At 44.3% G+C, this 25,847-nt stretch overlaps 1 protein-coding gene across 3 annotated transcripts in view; it reads right to left on the reverse strand.

Annotated features, from left to right (window-relative positions):
• LOC112409354 (putative RNA-binding protein Luc7-like 1) overlaps positions 1-25,847 on the reverse strand; it is a 32,331-nt gene continuing 6,484 nt past the window's right edge. For all 3 annotated transcript variants that reach the window (XM_024759389.1, XM_024759391.1, XM_024759390.1), the window contains 7 exons: positions 14,283-14,393; positions 13,222-13,365; positions 9,001-9,177; positions 6,585-6,673; positions 1,634-1,663; positions 1,069-1,236; positions 1-350 (listed from right to left, as the gene is read on the reverse strand). In XM_024759389.1, the coding sequence (XP_024615157.1) occupies positions 209-350; positions 1,069-1,236; positions 1,634-1,663; positions 6,585-6,673; positions 9,001-9,177; positions 13,222-13,365; positions 14,283-14,393 (861 nt within the window). In that variant the 3' untranslated portion in view covers positions 1-208. The remainder of the gene's footprint in view (positions 351-1,068; positions 1,237-1,633; positions 1,664-6,584; positions 6,674-9,000; positions 9,178-13,221; positions 13,366-14,282; positions 14,394-25,847) is intronic.

A 25,847-nucleotide genomic window follows, 5' to 3' on the forward strand; every position in this document is an offset into this window, starting at 1 on the left:
TCAGGAAGCAGTCTGTCAGGCTATTTATTCCCACTTGACATAACCCAGAACACAGGAGCAACTCTGTACATCTCGAGAAACTCACAGCTAGCTCCAAAACAATAGAAATGGTAAACTACAAAAGATGAGTTGTATTCAGCAAATATAAAGGGTAACGTTAGGCTGTGTCAAACATGTATCGGACTATTTACAGCGCCTGGGTGTGGGTTCAGATCTCGCCGGCCTCCTTTTCCTCCGACCTCCGTGACGCAGTCTTTCCATTGGTGCTCTCAAGCCTCCAGTCGGTGGCCCCCCGCTCACTCCGCCCGCGCTCCCAGGACTCCTCCCTTGAGGCCCGCTCTCTGGAGAACCTGGGAAACAGGAACCAGAGGCTCAGCAAGGGCTGGCCCTCCCTCCTGGCTGCTCCTCAGGCACTGACACCTTGGACCCTCAGCATCAGGCCAGGTAAGGGTAGGACCCACCACGGCTGGAAGGGTCCTAGCAGACCAGAGGGTGCCAGGCCTGCCGTCTTGTGCCCAACCCACTGCCCAGGGAGGGCTGGGCAGCCACTAGAAAGTGACATCTGCAAAGGTTTCTAGTAACAGGAAAAGCTTTCACTATAATGTGAACACTGCAAAGGAAAATACAACAAGAGTCCACACATGGAATACGATCCATTATGTAAAAACACAATGGAAAAAAAGATATTTAAAATTCATCACACCAAAGCTAACAGTGGTCGTCTCTGAATATGATCATTAGTGGTGTTTTTTGTTGTTGTTTTTCCTTTAAAAAAACCACAACAGAGGTAAGCAGGGCTAGTCAGGGGCTCTGTGTACCAAAGTGACAGTGAGTGTGCAGCCCCTGAGCATGGCCATGCCCACGTGCGACCACCTCCTCAGCCTCTCAACCGTCCCAGCCCTGAAGCCATCTGCTGCCCTCGGCTTAGGGCTCTCAGTGCCCTGGGCCCCATTCAGGACTCCTCAAGGCCCTAACACTCTGTCCCACAGATGACAGACCCCCATACCCTGGCACACAAAGAAAGGGTTCACTCCTGGATGCAGCTACTGAAGGAGTCAGAGTAGTTACTTGTATTTCGAACTCCGGTCCCTGGATGCCCGGCGGTGGCCCCGGCTGTGGCTCCGGGAACGGCTTCGGTGGCGCCGGTGTCTGTCTCGGGACCGGGACCGGGACGACTTCCGCCGCTCTCTGGAGGTAGATCTTGACCGCCTCCGACGCCGGTCCCGGGAGCGCGACCTGCAGCAGATGTTCTGCTGATGCTTTACTGTTATCTCCCCTCCTCCCACAAACTTACAACTTGGGTTCACAATAATCCCACCAACTACTCTCTGGTAACTACGGCCAGACCCTTCCCGCTGACGTTTCCTGTACATTGGCCAGGAAACTCCCGTCTGCCCAGCAGGCCCCAGCAGCGCCCTGACTGTCCCTCTCATTGACAGTGGGTCCCCACTCCCACGCTGCACTAAGCCCCAGCCAACGCCAGCTACAAACGGGACTGGAGTCTCACCCACGTCCTGTGCCCTTAATGAGCCAGACCTGACCACCAGATAGTAACTGTGAAGCTATAAAGGTTAAGTATTAAGTGCATATAGAAAAGAACATCTCACTGAGAACACATAAATGGAAAACCTACCTCCTGCGATCTCTGGTTCTTGATCCAGACCTAAAATGGAAAAAAAGATGAACAATTTCCCAAAAACAGCTCCATCCCTTACAGCTGAGGGGAGGTGCCTCAAGTTCATGTGGTGAAGGAGGGCCGACTTCCCAGAGGACCTGCTATAAGGCCCGCCTCCAGCCCCAGCTGCTTGGAGGCAGAACGCAGAGATCAGCACCCAGGGGTCCATGCTGCACTGAGTTGAACCAGTGGCTCTGCAAACTCTTCACAGTGGACACCACCTCAGCTACACAGATAGTCACATGGCAGGTGCAGGGCTGGGCAGGACACCCAAGTTGCAAACACAGGTTCACTGCCAGTGAGTGTCACATGAGCTCCCTGGGAAACATTATACAACCAACAACTAAGAAATGCACTTTACAATGAGGTCTCATTTCATTCCAAGCAGAAATTTACAAGATCACCACCAACATGTGCTCAAGGAGGAAGTGACAAAAGATGCTCACACATCATGTGGCTGGAGGGTGATCTGACAAAGCCTCTTGAAAAGCCATTTTTGTAACACCTACCAATATTTATATATTATATTCCTTTATCCCAGGAATTCTAAGGAATTTTATAAACCCTCAAACTCATACAAAGATGGTCACTAGATTACTTGTTCAAAAATAGTTTCATAAAAACTTAATCAAAAAATTTTTTTAAAAAGCAAAGGCTTTGGGCTTCCCTGGTGGCACAGTGGTTGAGAGTCCGCCTGCTGAGGCAGGGGATGCGGGTTCGTGCCCCGGTCCGGGAAGATCCCACATGCCATGGAGCGGCTGGGCCATGAGCCATGGCCACTGAGCCTGTGCGTCCGGAGCCTGTGCTCCGCCAACGGGAGAGGCCACAACACTGAGAGGCCCGCGTACCGCAAAAAAAAAGAAAAAAAAGCAAAGGCTTTAAAAAACATAAAAAGCAAAGGCAACAAAAGCAAAAGTCAACAAGTGGGACTACATCAGACTAACAAGCTTCTGCGCAGTGAAGGAAACCATCAACAAAATGAAAAGGCAACCTACTGAACAGGAGAAAATATCTGCAAATCATGTATCTGATAATAGGCTAATATCCAAAACACAAAAAGAACTCTAAACAGAAGGGGAAAAAAAAAAAAGGTAAAAACATGGGCAGAGGACCTGAATAGACATTTTGTCAAAGAAGACATACAGATGGCCAACAGGCACATAAAAAATTGCTCAACGTCACTATTCAGCAGGGAAAAGCAAATCAGAACCATAATGAGGTATCACCTCACACCTGTCAGAATGGCTGTCATCAAAAAGACAAGAAATACACTTGTTTGTGAGGATGCAGAAAAACGGGAATCTTTGTGCACTGTTGATGGGAATGTAAATTGGTGCAGTCACTACGGAAAACAGAAAGGAGGTTCCTCAAAAAATTAAAATGGAACTACAATATCCAGAAATTCCAATTCCGGGTATTTTTACCTAAAGGAAATGAAATCACAATCTTGAAAAGATAGCTGCACCCCCATGTTCACTGCAGCATTATTTACAGTAGCTTAAACATGGTTAACAACCTAAGTGTCCACTGATAGATGAATGGATAAAGATGATGTGCTTGTACGTATACAGTGGGATGTTATTCAGCCACAAAAAAGATGGAATCCTGCCATGTGTAACAATATGGATGGACCTTGACAGCATTATGGTAAGTGAAATAAGTCAGACAGAAAAAGATAAATACTGTATGATCTCAGTTATATGTGAAATCGAAAAACACCCAAACCCATAGATACAGAGAACAGACTGGTGGTTGCCAGAGGTAGGGAAATGGAATCGAAAAACACCCAAACCCATAGATACAGAGAACAGACTGGTGGTTGCCAGAGGTAGGGAAATGGGGGTGGACAAAAGGGGTGAAGGTGGGAGAATAAAAGGATATAGTTAATTACAGCATCATAGTAGGGACTTTGTGTAGCCTTCAAGAGCACAGCTGCTATGGGAAGATCTCACATGTGGAGGGTTCCACATATACCCACGCACACAACATGTCCAGTGACTGTCGTCACTTCTGTGTCTTTTTACTTAATATATTTTTACACTGTTTTGAGTCTATTTATAATCAGAATCTGTTAGATAGTTAAAATAATGAAAAGAAACACAAAAGATACAATAAAGGATTATTTGTCCTGAGTTATTCACTAAGGAATTCCTCCAGGAAGATAGTCACATGGCAGGTGCAGGGCTGGGCAGGACACCCAAGTTGCAAACACAGGTTCACTGCCAGTGAGTGTCACATGAGCTCCCTGGGAAACATTATACAACCAACAACTAAGAAATGCACTTTACAATGAGGTCTCATTTCATTCCAAGCAGAAATTTACAAGATCACCACCAACATGTGCTCAAGGAGGAAGTGACAAAAGATGCTCACACATCATGTGGCTGGAGGGTGATCTGACAAAGCCTCTTGAAAAGCCATTTTTGTAACACCTACCAATATTTATATATTATATTCCTTTATCCCAGGAATTCTAAGGAATTTTATAAACCCTCAAACTCATACAAAGATGGTCACTAGATTACTTGTTCAAAAATAGTTTCATAAAAACTTAATCAAAAAATTTTTTTAAAAAGCAAAGGCTTTGGGCTTCCCTGGTGGCACAGTGGTTGAGAGTCCGCCTGCTGAGGCAGGGGATGCGGGTTCGTGCCCCGGTCCGGGAAGATCCCACATGCCATGGAGCGGCTGGGCCATGAGCCATGGCCACTGAGCCTGTGCGTCCGGAGCCTGTGCTCCGCCAACGGGAGAGGCCACAACACTGAGAGGCCCGCGTACCGCAAAAAAAAAGAAAAAAAAGCAAAGGCTTTAAAAAACATAAAAAGCAAAGGCAACAAAAGCAAAAGTCAACAAGTGGGACTACATCAGACTAACAAGCTTCTGCGCAGTGAAGGAAACCATCAACAAAATGAAAAGGCAACCTACTGAACAGGAGAAAATATCTGCAAATCATGTATCTGATAATAGGCTAATATCCAAAACACAAAAAGAACTCTAAACAGAAGGGGAAAAAAAAAAAAGGTAAAAACATGGGCAGAGGACCTGAATAGACATTTTGTCAAAGAAGACATACAGATGGCCAACAGGCACATAAAAAATTGCTCAACGTCACTATTCAGCAGGGAAAAGCAAATCAGAACCATAATGAGGTATCACCTCACACCTGTCAGAATGGCTGTCATCAAAAAGACAAGAAATACACTTGTTTGTGAGGATGCAGAAAAACGGGAATCTTTGTGCACTGTTGATGGGAATGTAAATTGGTGCAGTCACTACGGAAAACAGAAAGGAGGTTCCTCAAAAAATTAAAATGGAACTACAATATCCAGAAATTCCAATTCCGGGTATTTTTACCTAAAGGAAATGAAATCACAATCTTGAAAAGATAGCTGCACCCCCATGTTCACTGCAGCATTATTTACAGTAGCTTAAACATGGTTAACAACCTAAGTGTCCACTGATAGATGAATGGATAAAGATGATGTGCTTGTACGTATACAGTGGGATGTTATTCAGCCACAAAAAAGATGGAATCCTGCCATGTGTAACAATATGGATGGACCTTGACAGCATTATGGTAAGTGAAATAAGTCAGACAGAAAAAGATAAATACTGTATGATCTCAGTTATATGTGAAATCGAAAAACACCCAAACCCATAGATACAGAGAACAGACTGGTGGTTGCCAGAGGTAGGGAAATGGAATCGAAAAACACCCAAACCCATAGATACAGAGAACAGACTGGTGGTTGCCAGAGGTAGGGAAATGGGGGTGGACAAAAGGGGTGAAGGTGGGAGAATAAAAGGATATAGTTAATTACAGCATCATAGTAGGGACTTTGTGTAGCCTTCAAGAGCACAGCTGCTATGGGAAGATCTCACATGTGGAGGGTTCCACATATACCCACGCACACAACATGTCCAGTGACTGTCGTCACTTCTGTGTCTTTTTACTTAATATATTTTTACACTGTTTTGAGTCTATTTATAATCAGAATCTGTTAGATAGTTAAAATAATGAAAAGAAACACAAAAGATACAATAAAGGATTATTTGTCCTGAGTTATTCACTAAGGAATTCCTCCAGGACAGCCCAGTTTCTGTGCCCAATATGAAAGCGTGGTTACTCGGCGCTCCAGCCTCTTCCTTGAACTCTGACCAGACCCACTGTCTCCACCTGCATGTCTCTTAGGCTGAAGGGATGTCTCTTAGGCTCAAATATGGCCACAGCCAAATTCTCCTCCCCACCTCCTCCTCATCCCAACACACCATTCCCAGTCTCCCCACCGCCACAAGCGGCCACTCCTGGTCAGAAGCCCTGAGCCAGCTCCACTCCCCCTTTGCACAACTCGCTCTGTCCACTAGCAAATCCTATCAGCTCCACCCCCAGAACACATCATTCCCTCCTGGCCCTCACAGGGTTCGAACTGCCACCTCCTTGGCCTGGATCCCAGCTAGCTCACGTTCTCTCTGCTTCCACCCTACCACCCACGAGCCTGGGCCCACACCGGAGCCCGCCCCTGGTGGGTCCTGCCCACAGCAGGCATGGCTGCGTGAGACCATGTTCCTCTCTGGTGTCCCAGTTCCTGCCTGTCCTGCTGGTCAAGGGCTGCTCCACAGGAGGTGCTGTGACAGGTCCCCCTCCACCCCTGCCAGGGAGTCCACATCTTTCTAGGTAAGCATCAGGTGGCCACAGCTGCTCGAGCGGCTTGGGTGTCCTGTCCACACCACACAGCTGTGCACACAGGTCCTCCTGGACCAGCCAGAACCTCGCTTGACCGAACGTGCTATGTGTTTGCTTATTTTTCTTTTAAGAGCCACCCAGGTAACTGGCAGACCTCAACTGTCAAGGGCAGTAAATATGCAGTGCTGCCAGGAAGAAGTGGGGTGTCCTCAGGTCGCATGTGCTCACCTCCTGCTCAGTCGTTCTTCCCGCTCCCTCTCCTCTCTCCTCCTCAGCCGATCCTGATTTCTCTTCTCCTGCTTTTCAGCCACAGTTTTCTAAATAAACAAAGAATAGGAAGATGGGGGAGGAACAAGTCACACACTAGAGTGAACATTATTGAACAAAGCACCTTTATGTGACCTCAATACTGGCAATTTAAGAACCTAAGAGAAACTCAGGAAACAGGAACACATTCTTCATAAAACCTCTTAAACAATGGAAAATACATGGGGAAAAAAAATGCTTTATCATTTTACAAGTTCAGTGACAAACTACATATCCTAAGTGCTGTACATCTAAGTCACAGAAATTTTATCATATTGCTCAAATCAATCCATAAATTTAATTTTTTTACCCCAAGGAGACTCCACAAACTTCATGTAAAAGAGAAAACATGTATCTGACCGAATCCATCTTGCTGCGGGAGCCAATCTGCCCTGCCAAGTTGCAGCCTGTCCCGGGGTGCTGGCGGGGCTTCCTGGGGACAGCAAGCTCCACACGTCCCATCAGGCTGGGTCATGGTGAGCACAGTGGACAAGGAAGGCAGACAGGCAGGAGGTGGCCTAGCAACCCCCCTGCCAGAGCACCATCCACTGGCTAGCTCAGAGCACCCCAAAATCAACTCGGAGCCTTTCAATGCCCCCCCTCACGCTGCTGAGGGGAAGGCCCTGAGGGGGAGGAACTTAGAGCCAGGAGACAAAGGCCCGAGAGGGCATAAAGGGTGACCTTAAATCTCAGTTCGGATGGGAGCCAGGCCCCAGGAAGAGAAGGCGTGGCCAGGACAAGGAGAGGCCGAGAACCGGCCTATGGGCTGGCATCACCTCCTTCCCAAACCCTCCCCACTCCCTAAAACACTAGGTTCCCCCACCTGAGGAAAGTCCTCACTCTTCTCACCCTGCATCCACCTTGGAGCATGGCCCAGGGGGTGCAGAGCCCAGGGCGGGTGCACACCTCCAGTACCACTGGGAGTGAAGCCATCTCTGATTAGGGCACACAACTCCCACCTTCCTTATCGTTAAGAGGTGCACTTCCAAATACATTTTCTGTTGATAGTTTAGCAGCTATTTATCAAAATCTGTAACTTAGTTGGGTTGTTCTATCAACTATATACTGCTCATAACTGCAATGACAATACATGACTTCTAGATCAAGTGAATACTTAAATTCTAAAGGTTTCAATGTATTCTGAAGCAAAGGTACATCTTAAGAAAAAAACAAAAGGCTTTCAGATATAAGAAACATTAGGACAAAATTCTGGGGTGTTATGGAATGGGAAGACAATTTAAAGGAAATTCCCTAAGGAGCAGATTTTTAATGGGGATGGTAGTTGACACCAAATTGTTATTTACATTCTACTGACTACATATAAAATATTTTTACGTGTTTTATACCCATAAATTTATAAGAAAAAAATTCCAACTTAAAAATGTGTGACAAAGAATATCATTTTTCAAAATTCTACTGGGAGCACAGGAGCAAATGTTTCAAGACCAGTGCTGAGACTGCCACCCAGCTCCCTCTCCCAGGGCCGAGTCGCACATCACTTATGGGGGACCGTCCTTGGATGCAGGGCCCTGCTACCCGCTGCTCCTTCCTGGGGGCACACAAGGCCCAAGGCCTTGACTATCGTGGTGTCCTACAGTCAGGTGCCACGTTGTCTGTCCTTCCAATAGATTTCAGGTGTCCGGATAAAAGGCCTGCCACATTTCCCAGCATCTCATCATAGGGTCCCAGTACACAATTAGGGAAAGCACCATCCATTTGAAGAAGACAATTCAAAATATCACAAACTTATTTAATCTTCCTCCTTGGCATTCCGTACCCAAGATGTCGAATGTTGTAGAGCTTAACCCAGAACAAGGAGGAGCCCCGAGGAAGGGACACAGGCATCCAGCAGTGGGGCAGGGGTATCAGAAAATGCCCCATCACCTTCTCATCCTTCTAGCCAGTCCACCCTCCATGTGTCCGCCTCTGTCCAAGAAAAAAAAACTGCAAACTACTGGCTCTTTCCCATCACCAACAGAAGTGTTTTCAGAGGGGTACGAGAACTCTCTGTACCGTGGGACTGAATTCTGCCATTTTCCTCTCTAAACAAGGGGTAGCAGACTAAATAAATATCCCAGGCTCTGCTGGATTCTGAGATCTTAGATCTCTTGTGGGAACATATGGATGAAATCTGAGTAGTTCACTGTAAAACTCAAGTACAAAACCAAGGCATGATCTTAGAATCAGAACAGAAGGTTTTCAGTACCTCCACCAAACCCCCTCCCCCAAAAAACAAAACAAAAACAAAAAAGAACACAAGGTTTTCTAAAAGCAAAGAGATGTAAAGACAATCAGAAAACTTCTCGGGTTTCTTCAGAAACACAACACATTAACATACCCTTAATTGATCGAGCTTCTCACGGATCTGAATGAACCCCAAGTGTAACTTGCCCCCGAAGTGGTCTGCAAGACGACGGTCATTGTCATGGAGACCAAGGTAGGCTGAACAGACTTCACAAACACGCAGCTTCTGCTGCTGAAAACTGGATGCAGGCATGGAATTCCTGTATTCTTCCTGGAGAATGGGAAGAGAGTGAGAGTCAAATGTCACTGTCTACTCAGCCCCTAAAATGGAAGTATGTGAAGGGACTACAGAGATGACTTTTTTTTTTTTGGCTATGTGGCATGTGGGATCGAACCCGGGGGTCCTGGCAGTGAAAGTGCCAAGTACTAAGTACTAGACCACCAGGGAATTCCCTAGAGATGACTTTTATTTTTTTTTTAATGTTTTATTTATTTTTTGGCTGTGTTGGGTCTTCGTTGCTGTGCGGGCTTTCTCTAGTTGTGGCGAGCGGGGGCTACTCTTCCTTGCGGTGGCTTCTCTTGTTGCGGAGCACGGGCTCTAGGTATGCGGGCTTCAGTAGTTGTGGCATGCAGGCTCAGTAGTTGTGGCGCATGGGCTTAGTTGCTCCACAGCATGTGGGATCTTCCCAGACCACGGCTCAAACCCGTGTCCCCTGCACTGGCAGGTGGATTCTTAACCACTGCACCACCAGGGAAGTCCGAGATGACTTTCAAATACATAAAAACTGAATCATTTACAAAGCTTCAGATTCTTGTAACCAGCCCAATTTTAATTGCTTAAGAAATGAACTACCAGTCATGATTTCAAAGCAACAAGGGGTATTCAGAACACTCAGACACACAGGATGCTGTGTGTGCTAAAAGGCTAGCAGGGAAGATGAGTCCCTGCTATGGTGGAGAGCTCTGCAAAGACGAAAGAAACAAGAGGGGAGAATCTTCAACAGGGGTCTTAAAAAACAAACAAAAAACCTAAACCAAAGAGACGAGCAAAAAACACAGGAGTATCTACGGAGATTGTCCCAATGTTCAGGAAACTGTATCCCAACGCAGCTCCAAAAGCTAAAATTTGGAAGGACAAATACATTAGACACTCTCTTCAAAGGAGGAAGTGTGCCAAATGGAACAAAGCACACTCCCTCCTGCAGCCAGTGCACTCTGAGTCTAATCCTAAGAAGTCACTACGGACTTCCCTGGTGGCGCAGTGGTTAAGAATCCGCCTGCCAATGCAGGGAACATGGGTTTGAGCCCTGGTCTGGGAAGATCCCACATGCCGCAGATCAACTAAGCCTGTGCGCCACAACTACTGAGCCTGCGCTCTAGAGGCCGTGAGCCACAACTACTGAGCCCGCACGCCACAACTCTGAAGCCCGCACGCCTAGAGCCCATGCTCCACAACAAGAGAAGCCACTACAATGAGAGGCCCACGCACTGCAATGAAGAGCAGCCCCCACTCACTGCAACGAGAGAAAGCCTGCGTGCAGCAACAAAGACCCAATGCAGCCAAAAATTAATTAAAAAAAAAAAAAAGTCATTCGGCTTCAAAGCAAAATACACGAAACACAAAAGAAAATGAACCAGAACATGGTTACTGCCGCTTGTGCTCAAGTTAAAACATTCCTTCAAAATCTAGGTTTAAGAAATGCATTTCAATAATCATTTGCCCTTAAAGGGAAGACTGAATGTAGTAATCTTCCATTAATTCACACATTCAAAATGTTCCCTAGGAAATGCAAATCAAAATAAGACATCACATCACTCACTAAACCAGCAAAGGTACAGAAAGGCACTCTAGTGCCCAGGACCCCCACTGTCCTTACTCCGGCCACTGCCCCCATCCTCATCACCTGAGTGCCCCCCATAGGCCTTCCTCAGAACTACAGGACAGAACAGGATGGGGTAGGGTGCTCTTCCCCCCCTTAGCAGGAGGCAAGGCTGTCTCGTCATCCTAAGAAATGATACAGAGAGGTGCTGCGTACTCTTTACCCAGTTTCCCCCAATGGTTCTATCTTTAAAAACTATAGCACAACATCACAGAAAGAACACTGAGTGATACAGTCAAGGTTCAGAACATCCATCACCACAAAGGTCCTGCCTGCTGCCCCTTCACAGCCACACCCACTTCTCTGACTCCTGGTGACCACCAATCTGCTCTCCATTCTTATGGTTTGGTCATTTTAAGAATGTTATATAACAGATCCACATAGTATTTAACCCTTTGGGATTGACTATTTTCACTCAGAATAATTACAATTGATTTTGAAAGAGATTAGAAGAAGGCATTCAAAGTTTTACAACTACAGAGGGGCAGAATAATATCACAAATAGTGTACCCACCATATTCAGCACTTCTGCTTAAGGTTTCTGTTTTTCTTTTAATGAAAGATATAGAACATTATGATGGAAATTCAGTTCCTGATGTTTCCCTCTCTAGTGTCTGTTCTCTCCCTCCCCAGAGGCATTCGTGTGCGTTCAGCATAATCTTCAGTGCTGTCTCTGTACTTCATTGCACATGTGGACCCATAAACCATGTCAGTGGTCAGCACTGTGTCAGCACTACAGGTCTTTCTCCCACCTGTGTTGCTGGAGAGCTCTCTCCAGGATGCTGCAGACAGATGTGTTCAGTTCGTTCACTGCTGCAGGACTCCATTTCAGGGGCACATGGCTGTTTGTCCATGGGTGGTTTTCCAGGTTACCGACGGCTGCTCATTTTATCAGTTCTGCTGTGAGCGTCCTTGCACCTGCCTTCTAGCAAGGATGCTTGGAGTCCTGGGCACAAGTTGCCATGGGTCCCCTATCCTGCTGCCCTCTTGGCTGTCTGCAGACATCCAAGTGGTGAACCCCACATCTACAATCATTCAGCCTATGCATAAATCTCGGAGCCATCTCACGGGTTTCTGGTGTCTGCTCTGCTCTTCAAAGCAGGAAGGCTTGGCCTCAGGACTCGCTAAGAGGCCGCAGAGCTTCCTTCCTGACCCTCTGGCCTTTCTGCTGGAGCTGTCAGCAACCGAGGGAGCCTGACTTTTTTTTTTTACATGTAAACATAAATTTCCCATTTAAGTACACAGGGGTTTAGTATACAGCCGTGTAGGATTTCTACGCAGGACTTGCGACTCTTCATGCACATATCATTGCCTGAGTGGGCCTCACTCGAACACCCACAGGCAGTCAGCAGGACTCGTGTATTCAGCTGAGAATTGTTGTGTCATCGCTGAGCTGCTACTATGTATCAGGCACCATGACAAGCCGGGGGTGCAGCAACAACCAAAACCAGCCTTGCACTGGGGCACCGCTCACTCCACCATCTCACCTCTACCCACCATTCTGAGAACCTTCTCATCTGGTCTCAGCTAAGGGCCTTCCAGTGTCCCTCTGTCCTACCTGGACACGCCCTGCACCCTCCAAGTGCACCCATCTTCATCAGAATTAATCTTATCCGTTGCTCACATTCCTTTCTGCCTGGCCCCCCTCCCCACAGCAGTATCATCTCCAACAGGAGAGGGAGTCTTCCGGCTTGCTCACAACTAGAGAAGTGCCTGGCCCATAGCTGGAGTATGACAAGCACTTACTAAAGGAACACACCTGCCCCGTCTTCCTCTGACTACCATTCCCACCGTTCTCGAAGCCTACCCAAGCCATCTCCGATTCCAGCAGTGAGATTTGAGAACCAGGGAGTATGCAACAGAGGAAATCATCTAGGAGGAAAATGGTTGTCACCGGTACAGACATTGAGTCCCTGACTCAGCTTCTCCACCACACAGCAGTGTGTCTTGGCCTGGCAGCCTAGCGGACACCACCTGGGTACCACCCGCAACCTGCATGGGTCTCTACTGAGGACACAGTGTCACTAAGCACCAGGCCTCACTGTACATAGCATCTGCAATGCAAGTCTGGCCCAATTACACCAGGTGAACACCCACCACGCTGCCCCCTCCCTGGGAGCCAGATGGACAGACGGCAGGTGCTCACTAACACTCCTCCGCTGACTGTTATACTCAGGACGCACTCTACACGTGGGAATAATGCGCAGAGCTGGCAAGTGCCTAGTCTGAGGCCACACGGGGTCACAGGGGCAGAGTGAAGACACAAACCTCAGTGTGTGCTGACTCTAAACCGTACAATCCTGACAATATACCACCTTGTTTCCAACTCCTTCCCAATATGTATACAAAAAAAGAAGGCATGGCTTAATCTTAGCCCAAAAGGTCAACTCTGGAGTTACTACTTCCTCCCTCTCTAAGACATTTTTGTCACCAACCTCAGCTTCTTTTTTCTTTGCACGGACTTTCTCCACTTCCATAAGAATCTTCTGGGATTCATCCACATTTCCTTCAGCTCCTAGCTGTTCAGCTTTAGCAAGAAGCTTCCCTATTTCTTCATTCAACTCATGTACTTTTTCTGCCTACGAGAGAGAAACAATCAGGTAAGGAGACATCTAAAAACAACAGATTTTTTAATGCAAAGAAAACGAGTGTTTCTCTTGTTGCATTTCTGGTCTGTTCCACTGAAAATATTAGAACAGCTGGAAACCCTCACTGATGACATGTGAATTCTAACAATTACGACATCCTTAACGCCACCACTGAGACTGATCATAACTAGACCTGTGCACCACGTTCCAATAAAAGCAGTGGCACCGCTGTTACTGCCAACAGGTTGCAGGGACCATCATGTGGGTCAGCTTCTAGACCATCTCTTTTTATGCCTTCTATTACAGTTCAATCTTCTGGGTAAGGGTAAAAAAATGCATGGGTCTAAATGCATACACTTATACTGTAAGCAAAATGCCTAATTATTGGGATTTGCTTTCAGAAATAAAACGGCACCGTTGATCCAGTTTGCAACTGTCTATTTCCTAAGAAATGCTTTTATAAAACTGAAAGGAAAAAAGACACTGAAGAGAGTTCCACTGAAGAGACAAGGGTCATCCAGATGACACACAGGCCAATTTCACACAGATCTACTTTCTTCTTCCGTGATATGGATGCACCACAGTTTAACCATTTCCCTGCTAACTTTTCTCATTTCCTGTTTTATGTAGGAATGTTAAAAAAAAAAAAAAGAAACTTTTAAAACATACGCACACGTGCGCACACACACACACCAAAAAACAAAACAAAACAAACAAAAAAACCCCACACGCACAGTGTGGGGAGGGGCTAAGAGCTCAGCGACGGCCTTCCCTCCTCACTGGGAACAGCCAAGGCAGTGGGTACCATCCACCCCAAAGATGCACACTCAGCAGTGACCGTGACTGCTAGCCCGGTGGCAGCCCAGTTCTTACGACAACAATGTGAGGCGAAGGCCTCCCCAGCATACCTTTGCGGAAACTTCTGCACTGATCTCCTCCTGCGTCTCTGCCAGCCGCTTCTTGGCAAGCTCAGTTCTCCGATCACACTCAGCAATAAAGGACTCCAAGTGATCCATCGCCTAGCTCAGGAGAGGCAGAGAGCTACAGTCAGTGACATGCCTACGACCTCAGAACTCACGTGTTCGATAGGAAATAACAGTCCTGGGTTGGTTCTTAAAGCCTGTAGGTTCAGTGGGAAGATCTGAAGCTACACTACAGCTAAAATGTCCACAATCACATTCAATTAAGGGGCTCTGTTAAACCAAATGACCACTCAAAAGCATGTCTTCTCATCTGATTTATTTATTTCCAAAATTTGTAAAAGAACCCCCATCCCTCAACAACGTTTCCAAGAAATTTCTGAGGAAAATTAAAACACCTGGCCATAACTAACAGTGGTCTCTGAGGGTCAGAAAAGGCTGGACTGAGCTAATGTCAGAGGCCCTCTCCTGGTGAGTCGTGGGAGATGCAGATGATGTACTCACTGGTCTTTGTGAGCCACGTAAATATTATTCCCTCATGTTCTGAGGGTAGAGTTCCCCCTTCCACCTCAAAACAAAACAATAGAACAAATGTTACTGAGAGCTGTGAACACGTTTAGTTATTGCCCACCGTCTAAAGTAGCGGGAAAACTGGTTACTACTTACCCAAAAAGGTAAAGGAAAAGACACTCTGAAAAGAGTTGGTGGGAATCAATAAAATACCAATTAATAAGCAGTCACATATGCTAAGCACTTAATTTGCCGTAATTAGTCAAAGGCCCCAACATAACTTCAGATAAACATACAAACAGGACGTCACTTTCCCAACTGTCAGGCTAGGACCAGTGATAAGTAGCACCTCCCAAGTTGCTGAAGTCAGCATCATGTTACATAGACAGCAAGTGAGGTTAGCAGTGGATGACCGGGTTAGACAGGGTGAATGATCCACCGCTGAAAAATAGAGAAAGGAAAGTTCTGGGTGGAAATGATAATAAGGCAGGTGAAAGTTAGGCCAACGGACCAAGGAGTGATAATCTATGTCTCTTCCTCCAAATATGGTCAGGACAGAGCACTCCTCAAGGATTGGTGTGACACTGGAATGGACAGTAGGGACACTGGAGAGGATTACAGTCCCCTCTTTTCAAATAAATGCATACTTGGGAGTAGGTCAAGACAGGGAAGAGGCTCGTGATGGTGCCAAGCCCCACTGCCCACAAGGCCAACTCCCAGATTTCACTCCACACACTTGGAACTCAGGACCTCTTTCCTGTCATTGGTCCCCAAATATTCTCAATAAACATTTCACTATGTTCAAATCAAACGAGCAGGAAAGCCGATGACTGGCATTTGTTTGCATGCATGCACTGCATTTCCTGGAAGTATGTCAAGTTGACCAGCTCTGCTGACAAGGTGGGGGCTTGCCAGGATCAGAGCGCCAGTGAGCTGACTCGGGTCACGTACCATCTGTGCTCACCTGGAACAGCAGCTCCTAACAGACCAGCCTGAGAGGTGCAAGGGTCATGCATGCACACGTGCTGAGACTTTGATGCAGAGTTCCTCTATTGTCTACCCAAAAAGAGGGATCTCACACCTGACACAGCCAGGGATCTGCTCAACAGGGGTTGAGTGGGGAATACACATTGACAGTTCTGCCAGTGCTTTTACCAATCAAGGCAACCAGCTGCATCGAAGCAAAATATAAACTGACTCAGACATCTGATAAGCTAAAAATTAAATGGTAAACTTCACAACACAGACTAGACATACTGCAGAGACGTCTCTTAACTGCCATGTTCTTTAAAACATGGCTCTGTCCTACTGCCCCTCCCTCTCTTCAATGTGCTTCTCAATTCCAGATTGGTTCCTAAATCAAAAAGCAGGTTTAGCGTTTCCCTGGTGGTACAGTGGTTAAGAATCCGCCTGCCAATGTAGGGGACACAGGTTTAAGCCCTGGCCCGGGAAGATCCCACATGCCGCGGAGCAACTAAGCCCGTGCACAACTACTGAGCCTGCATTCTAGAGCCTGCGAGCCGCAACTACTGAAGCCTGCGCCCCTAGAGCCCGTGATCTGCCACAAGAGAAGCCACCACATGAGAAGCCCATGCACCGCAATGAAAAGTAGCCCCCTCACACTGCAACTAGAGAAAGCCTGCACGCAGCAATGAAGACCCAACGCAGCCAAAAAAAAAAAAAAAGCAGGTTTAAATGATTAAAAAAAAAAAAAAAAAAGGTGCTCAAATCTAAAAATTAAGTCCTAATCACAAGGTACCATTTACTAGGAAGTTATCCACCTTTGTAACTCAGGGGTGGTGTGATGAACCATGAACTACTCAGGGGGCCTGGGCACACCGCTGGCACAGGGGGCACACAGGTCTCACTGCCGCTGGAGGCTGTCCGTCCACACACAGGACCATGAGGTGCTCTCCCTGACCCTGCCTGCCTAGCAGCATCAGTGAGCCTAAGAGGAGCCCATGCTGTCAGCAGAACAGTCACAGCAAACGTGTGCCTCAATACAGCCATGCAGGGGCTCTCAAGGTACCCAATTTTCAGATGAAGAAATGGAGGCACAGTCTCCAAACTCCTGAGCGATGGCATCAGGATGCAAAGCCCCTTGTGGTTTGACTCCAAAGTACCTACACTTAGTCCTCACAGCTCTGAGGCAGTTTTCACCAGCCCAGTTTATAGAAAATAGAAAAGGGCAAAATAACTCGCCCAGGGTCACACAAGGACTCTCACCCAGGACCTGACTGGGAAAGCGTGACTGTCACACTGCACACCTACAGAGACCAGGTGTAAGCAGAACTGGTCCCATTAGTTGATATGGTGTGTTGCTCTGGAAACCTGTCAAATAAAACATCACAAAGCAAGACAATGTGGGGGAAAAGTGAACCATATTTTCACTGAATTAGAGAGAAGCAAATCTTTACATTTTCCACATGTGAACACTGAAGAAATGGGCTGCCCTGTAACCTTAATGTTCTGTGTGTCTGTGTTCAAGTTGAAAAACTTGAGATGTATTTATAGAGATGACCAATTCCCTCTCCTAGGGAATTCCATAACACTCTCAAGAAATCAAGGCCTGGCCCTGGTGCAGTCAGAATGAGGCTGTACTGGGCTAGAAGGAGCCAATGGTGAGGCACTTTCTCCCAGATAACCTGAATTTGGGGTGGAAAAGTGCCAGAGGTCTCAGCCATCAGCCCAAGCTGAGGGTCTAGGCAGTGAACACCTACACAGAGAAACACCTTTATGACAACCCTGTCAGGCCCACAAAGAAATACCTTTTTACACCTTTCTGATTGGCAAAAACTGAAAGTTTGGTAACTCGCTGCTCTGTTAGTAAAGATGTGAAAATGGGAACTCTCACACATCACTGGTGGGATCATTCACCCCTCTGGAGAACTCCGTGACACTAACTACCAAAACGACAAAAGCACATCCTTTCTGGGCCAACAGTCCCGCTTCTAGGGATCTTTCCTAGATACACTCACAATGTGCCAATGTGCAATGCAGCACTATGACCATCAACAGGGCATGGTCCTATAAAACAAACATCCTGTGGAATACTACGTAGACACAAAAGGATGAAGTACACTATACAATAGGAAATAATCTCAAAGATATGCTGAAAACTTAAACCAAAAAAAGGGAAGGGGGGGCAGGTATAGAGCATGTGTACAGCAGACTACTATTTGTGTTTAAAAAAAAACAGAGGGTTTCCCTGGTGGCGCAGTGGTTAAGAATCCGCCTGCCAATGCGGGGGACACGGGTTTGAGCCCCGGTCCGGGAAGATCCCACATGCCGCGGAGCAACTAAACCCATGTGCCACAACTACTGATGCTGCACTCTGGAGCCGGCAAGCCACAACTACTGAGCCCACGTGCCACAACTACTGAAGCCTGCGCACCTAGAGCCTGTGCTCCACAACGAGAAGCCACTGTGATGAGAAGCCCACACACCGCAACGAAGAGTAGCCTCCGCTCACCACAACTAGAGAAAGCCTGTGCACAGCAACGAAGACCCAACACAGCCATAAATAAATAAAATTTATAAAAATAAAATAAAATAGAAAGTAGAGATACATGTCCCTCAGGTATCCACATAATCTCTGAAGGAAAGAGAAGAAACCGAACAACTGGTTACCTCTGGGGCCAACCGGGGGCTAAAGAACAGAGAAAGAGGCAGGCTTCACAACATACCTTTCATATCTCAAACTCTTAATCACGTGAGTGTTTTACATGTTTTTAAGTTACTGACAGGACTTCCCTGGTGGTCCAGTGGTGAAGAGTCTGTCTTCCAATGAAGGTGATGCAGGTTCAATCCCTGGTCAGGGAACTAAGATTCCATATGCTGTGGGGAAACTAAGACTGCATGCCACAACTGGAGAGCCTGCCATCTGCAACTACTGAGCCTGTGTGCTGCAACTACTGAACACATGCGCCACAAAAAAGAGCCCGTGCACTGCAAAGAAAGATCCTGTGTGCCACAACTAAGACCCAATGCAGCCAAATAAATAAATAAATAAACAATTGACAAGCAGTAACCCTAGTGACATAACTGATCTAGGCAATAATCCTCAACTGCTGCTTGAAGCATGAGACCAAAGGCTGATGGGGGCCTGTGCAACCAGGTCAGGCTGCCTGTGCCACCCAATTCCACAGACGTTTTGCCACCCGAGGTGACGCACCAGCCAGTGCCCGGCCCGGCCCCTGCACTACTCTGTCAAACGAGAACCTGATTCTGACCGTCAAGCTTCCAGATCTAACTCCCAGGTTATAGGAAGTTTCAAAGATAAAGGAAAACACATTAAAAAGACTGCATTATAAGGATGCAATCAGCAAAATCCAGGATATGAGAGACTTAAAAATTAATTTCTTCAAACAGATTTAAAATGACTTACAATACATCCTAATGTGTGGCTCTTATTTTGAATTCTGAGTCAAACAAATGATCGTAAAAAAAATACTTTTTGAGATAGTCTGGGAAATTTGAGGACTTAGATAATGTTAAAAAATTATTTCTTAAATTACCAATACTTTAAATAAAATTATCTTCTAGATGTACTATTTGCAGTACTTACAGATGAAATTCTATGTCTAGGAACTACTGTAAAATAATCCAGTGTGGAAAGACAAGAATAAAGATGAAATAAGAGTCTTCACGTCAACAATCACTGAAAACTGGGAGATGAAACCCAGAGATCTCATTATATTATTCTGTTTACTTCTGCATGTTTAAATTTTTCCTCAATGTATTTTTAGAAACAACGTTAATAAGATACAAACTACTATATACAAAATAGACAAACAAGGTCCTACTGTACAGCACAGGGAACTATATTCAGTATTTTGTAATAAACTATAATGGAAAAGAATCTGAAAATGAATTTATATATATGTATAACTGAATCGCTTTGCTGTACACAAAAAACTAATGCAACATTGTAAATCAACTATATTTCAGTTAAAAAAAAACAACAACAAACAACATGCTAGTAAGGAGATTCTGTCATAACCAAATATAATACCAGATCTTTGTATGAAGAGTAAAGAGAACTTCAAAAGCCAATGGCAACACTGAAATATTTACAGATGAGATGACAAGATGTGTGAGGTTTGTTTTGAGATTTGTGAGAAGTGGGTACACAAAGATGAAACACAGTTGGTCCTGAGCTGATCATTCCTGAGGCTGAGTGATGGGTACATGGAGATTCAGTATACTGTTACACCTCCTTTTGATGTATGAGATTCTCCATGGTAAAACAAACAAACCAAAAAACAAACAAAAAACCCTGACCATCCAAGGTCAGCCTGTGGCATTTGAACAGCAAGCTGTTGCCTCCTTCCACCTTAAAGCTGTGGTAAGGGACTGCCTCCAGGGAGCGGGAGGGGCACAGGGAAAGGGGGCTTTTGGCGTTTTCCATGATAGTCAATGAATTCTGATTCAGCCACAGGCTTCCAAGGAGAGCACACAGAAATCTTCAGTATACACAATTTTATCTTTGTCTTTCTCATGATTTCCTAAGGAATTTTAAGTCATTGAACAGGTGTCACAAAGTTTCAAGGGCACAGTCTACCATTTGAGTGCATCATAATTTGCTCATTCATCATTAAGCCTTTTTTGTTGCAACCAACTTTTCAATCTTATAAACAATGCTAGCTACCACAAACATCTTTGTGTACCAGTGTTTGCCTGTGTTTTCAATCACAGTTGACCCTTGAACAATGAGGGGGTTAGCGATGGATCGTGTAGTACTGTAGTATGTATTTATTGAAAAAAAATCCATATGTAAGTGGACCCAACACAGTTCAAACCTGTGTTGTTTAAGAGGCCACTGTACTTCCTTAAGATAAGAGATCTGTAGAAGTAAGTTACAAGGTAGAAATACCTTTAAATTTTCATTTCTGCCTACTATTTTAGCAACCTGACTGGACCTAATAACTTTTCACGACTTAGCATAATTTGGAATTCCCCGGCGGTCCAGTGGTTAGGACTCCGTGGTTCCACTACAGGGTGCACTGGTTCCACCCCTAGTTGGGGAATTAAGATCCTGAACACCATGAGTCAAAAAAGAAAAAAAAGAAAAGAAAGCATAATTCTTTCTCCTCCCCTAAGAAACAGTCACTTAAGAGCTTGGTATATACCTTTTAAAATTGTATCAAAACGCATATAAAAGCAAACAATTTTTACTCCATTTATGAGTTTTTCAAGCTTTTTTCATTTTTCACATCAATACACGCATCTTCTGTATCTATAGCTGTGTTTCACTGTATTTTAACACAACTATAACCATTCCACAATGAATACACATTTGCATTTTTTCACTTTTCACTAATCCAAAATGATGCAATAAACATCTTAAGTCTTCTCATACATAGGCAATTATTCTTCTAGGACAATTTCTTACAAATTGCTGAGAGGGGACTCAAAGTCTATAAATATCTGAAAGTAGTATAAAGGGCTGATGACCTCTTATAAAAGATTTACCGAGGGACTTCCCTGGTGACGCAATGGTTAAGAATCCACGTGCCAATGCAGGGGACACAGGTTCAAGCCCTGGCCTGGAAAGATCCCACATGCGGTGGAGAAACTAAGCCCGTGCACCACAACTACTGAGCCCGCGAGCCACAGCTACTGAAGTCCACGCACCTAGAGCTCGTGCTCCGCAACAAGAGAAGCCACTGCAATGAGAAGTCCACACACCACAACAAAGAGTAGCCCCTGCTCACTGCAACTAGAGAAAGCCCACATGCAGCAACGAAGACCCAACGCAGTCAAAAATAAATTAAAAAAAAACCTTGTATGATAAACATGGCTTAAAATATAATTCAAATGCCTGTTACATTAATAATATATTTAATTTTTTCAATATGAAGACAAAATAAATGCTGTACTGTTTTTGTCAGCTGTCTTTCTAACACAACCTAGATAAAAATAGCTCCTAAATATCCCTGACTGATCTGCTAAACGGAATGATTCCTCTCCCAGCGTCACTTGATACTGCTTGCATTAATTCTGGCATCAATCTTATTATACTTTCAGAGACTTTGGAGATAAATGTTTGGCTCACCTCACAGATTCACTGTCAACAGTGAAGATATTCTACCAAAACACTTGGTGAGATACATAAATACAAGTTATTAAGAAAAATCAGAACAAGTCATGATTTAGCGATGGTTCACAACTTGTGAAAACAAAACCTGTGTCCATCTTCCAACAGCGATGACTACACTGTAGTCTCTCCAGAAACCAACCTCAACATGGGAGCTGCTGGTCCCACACCTGGGAAGTGAACAGTCCACAGGCTACATACGTGGCAGGCTAGGAGCCTAGCACCAACAGCAGGTCATCAGGAGGCAGCAACAGGTCAGTGATAGCAAGAGTCAGCCCACTGGCCACACCTGGCCGAAAAGCTTCTGAGGTGTTCTGATTTATCAAAATTGCAATTTTGACAAGAAAAATCACAACTAGCCTTTCTGACATATACATATATACATATATATACCTACATACATACATATATATATTTATACATACATACATACATACATATATATATATCTGTAAAGACTGAATGGCCTATCTTTGAAAGATACAAGTGACCTCTGAAGACAGGTACTGGATGGCTAGTCACATGGAAAGGGAAGACTTTTCACCTGGAATCTGTAACAGTTACGTTTCCTACCGAAGAGATTTAAAAACTGGATTTTTATCAAATTCTTTTAACAAATCTATATTCTGGAAAAGCACTTTATTTTTTCCTTCTAAGTTTATTCTGCATAACTAAGGGAAAAAAAAGTTATTTTAGTTTGGTATTTTAAAGTCAGGCCACATTTACCTCTATCAAAGTAACCCATCCCGTGCACCACAACGAAGAGTAGCCCCCGCTCGCCACAACTAAAGAAAGCCCTCACGCAGCAACGAAGACCCAACGCAGCCAAAAATAAAATTAAAAAATAAATAAATAAACCCATGCATATCTAAACACTACTGATATATATATATGTTAAAAATTTTAAGGCAGGGTAAATTTTATGGCTTGTGAATTATATTGTAAAGCCATTATTTAAAAAACCTTTTTATGGTAAACTCTCCCTAACACCCAGAGGTACCTGCTTAGCGCTCCACAAAGCACCACTCACTGTGTGGCAGGACCACACCTTACGCAAGTAGCCCCCACTAATAAACAGTTCCAGTACATCCTCCTCTTTTTACTTCAGTCTTTTACTTTCACAAAGCAAGCTGCAATGGGCACCTTTTCTGTGTACCCATTAACACATATCACTAAGATACAGTCCCAGCAGAGTTCTGGAACAAGTGTATACAAGCATTTGACATGCTGAGAGCCACCTGACAAGACTGCCCTCCCACAAACACAGCTGCTCCAAGTCACCCTTCGTTCTTCAGGACAGGAGGCCTCCTACGTAGGTTTACAGCACTAGCCATCAAACATTTCAACATGAGCCATCTGTTAGGTCAAATACGATTTTTAAGGAGTTGAAAGAACAGGTGGTTACCTCTTTAACAGGAAAAGGTATTCCTGCAAATGGTAAATTTTCACAATACAAAAAGGTCTCGTGACCCACTTGAGCCCTCCAACTAAGACAAGAATGTTCATAATCTCTTGGTTTCTTCTAAAACTACTCATACATCTAGGTACGTCAATGGGTATAAATGTCCTTCCTTTTTAAAAATCACACTGCAGAAGCCATCGTATCACACTTGCTTTTCCTCTTTATCTGGAAGATAATTTCACAACAACATACACTGAACCACACTGAACTCAATCCTCTTTCCATAGCTATACATCATTCCATTGTAAAGAAGAGCAATGACTTAGCCAAGCCCTCACTGAAGAAGCCTACAGTGTTCTGGCTTTCTGCAGCTCTAATGCTGCAGGAATATTCTGGAGCAAATTTATCTTTGTACATATGCAAAAGTATCGGTCAGATATACTCTCAGAACTAGCACTGCTGGGATGTGCTTTCACATCTTCAGATGCTCAATTATCCAGGAGGTGTATCAGGATTACTTAACTCTCCATCTCCTTAGCTATGAGTGAGGGTGAGTATCTGCCACAGGATTAGATGCCTACCAGAAAGTGTCCTTTTCTATCCTTCGCCCATTTTCTATTCAGCTATTGTTACAGTTCTTCTCAATCATGATGAATTCTATATACAAAGGATACTTGCCCTTCGTCATATGTGCTGCAAACATTTTGTCCCAGTTGAATTCTTATTTTATGTATAGGAATTTTTGATATGCTAATATCTTAAGTCCCTACTCAGAAAAATGTATCCATCTTTCCCTTATAGCTTCTAGGCTTTATAACATGTCAAGATGACAGAACAAAATTCTCTTTTGGGGGATCCAACCTGGTTTTTCCCCCAACTAGCTAATCCATAGTTCCTAATAGTGTTCATGGAAAAACTCATCTCCACAGTGGCTGAACACATGCCTTTCATAAAATACTAAATTACCGTATATGTTTCAGTCTTTCTGTAGTCTAAATTTCTTCTATTCATCAGCATAAATTCATCAGGGCATTTAAAAAGTACACTGACATTCTCATGTAGCAGAAATGCTTAGATTTGTGATCCAAAAAAATTATGTTACTAAAATTGAAAATTTAACCTATACATCTGTGTATCTAACTCTTTCTGATATCCCAAGGTAATGGTCTCTTTACATAAGTGTTTTTCAGGTACTGAAGAATTTAAACTCACAATAAAGAAAACTTTCATCTCCAAGCCCCATCTATTAGTTGAGCTGTTTGTTGCTAAAGGCATTTTTAGTTAATTCAAAGATTCAACGCTGATGTTGAAGACTGTACTTGAAAAAGAAATGATAATTTTAATCACTTTTTAAGATTACTGATTTAAGTAGAATTGACTCTAGCTATAATATATATATCTCTAAAATGTCCATTGGCAGAAAAAAAAAAGTCTTTCCTTGGTTTTGCTTTTCTCTGACTTCCTCCCACCAAGCTCAGTGCCTTCCCAGTCTTCACTGAGGAACCTGAATGGCATCAAACCCCTCACTGACCTCTGGTCAAACCAGGGATGGAGGACTTGGAAAAAGAAAAAACTAACAGAGTGACTCCATGGGAATTCCCTGGCAGTCCAGTGGTTAGGACTCGGCGATTCCACTGCAGGGGACCTGGGTTCAATCTCTGGTCGGGGAACTAAGATCCCACAAGCAACAGAACACGGCAAAAAAAAAAACTGTAAATAAATAGAATGGAGTGACAATCATGCATTCTCAATGGGGACAGGGATGAAAACTTGTCATGAAGAGTGAAAAAAATCTTAGCTATTACAATGGTTAGTGGCCTGGAAAGGATCACATAAACTGATATGCTGGGTATCTGTGGTATCAAAATTTCATGGCGGGGAAGTAGACAAATTATGGGAAAAGGTCTAAAAAAGGCTCCTTTGGGAGGCAAAAATGACAATAAAGTTATGAAATGACATTTTATAACCATTAAATTGCAAAAATTTAATGGTCTGACAATACCAAATGTTAGCGAGGATGTGTACACTGCTATTAGGGCTGTAAACTGATACACATTCTCAAACAGGGAGAAAAAAGAAAAAGACAACATTATAGATCTTTCAAGAATAAACGTGCCTCTCCTACAATCCAGCAATTCCTCTCCTAGGAATATACCCTAGATAAACCGTTGTACACGTGCACCAAGAAGATATTCAAGAACATTTATAACACTGTTCATAATAGTTTAAGAATAAAAAATTTAAAAAAGAAACTAGTATCAACCCAATTGTCTACGAACACAAAATGGATAGTTTGGGGAATACTCAAGCAGCAATGAAAACAAACAAACCATACTCAACAAAATATGTAAACTGGAACATAATACTGAAGGAAAAAAGTTATTAAAGATTACCTATGCTATGAAACCATTTTTATAAGACTCAAAGAGAAGAATAAACACAATGTCCAAGGAATCATAAAATATGTAATAAGAAACATTTTTAAAGAAAATGATACATACAAAACATAGAACCGAATAGGGATGATAGACACACAGACACA

This window comes from Neophocaena asiaeorientalis, unplaced genomic scaffold, assembly GCF_003031525.2.
Source record: "Neophocaena asiaeorientalis asiaeorientalis breed wild unplaced genomic scaffold, Neophocaena_asiaeorientalis_V1.1 scaffold254, whole genome shotgun sequence".
Lineage (NCBI taxonomy): Eukaryota > Metazoa > Chordata > Mammalia > Artiodactyla > Phocoenidae > Neophocaena > Neophocaena asiaeorientalis.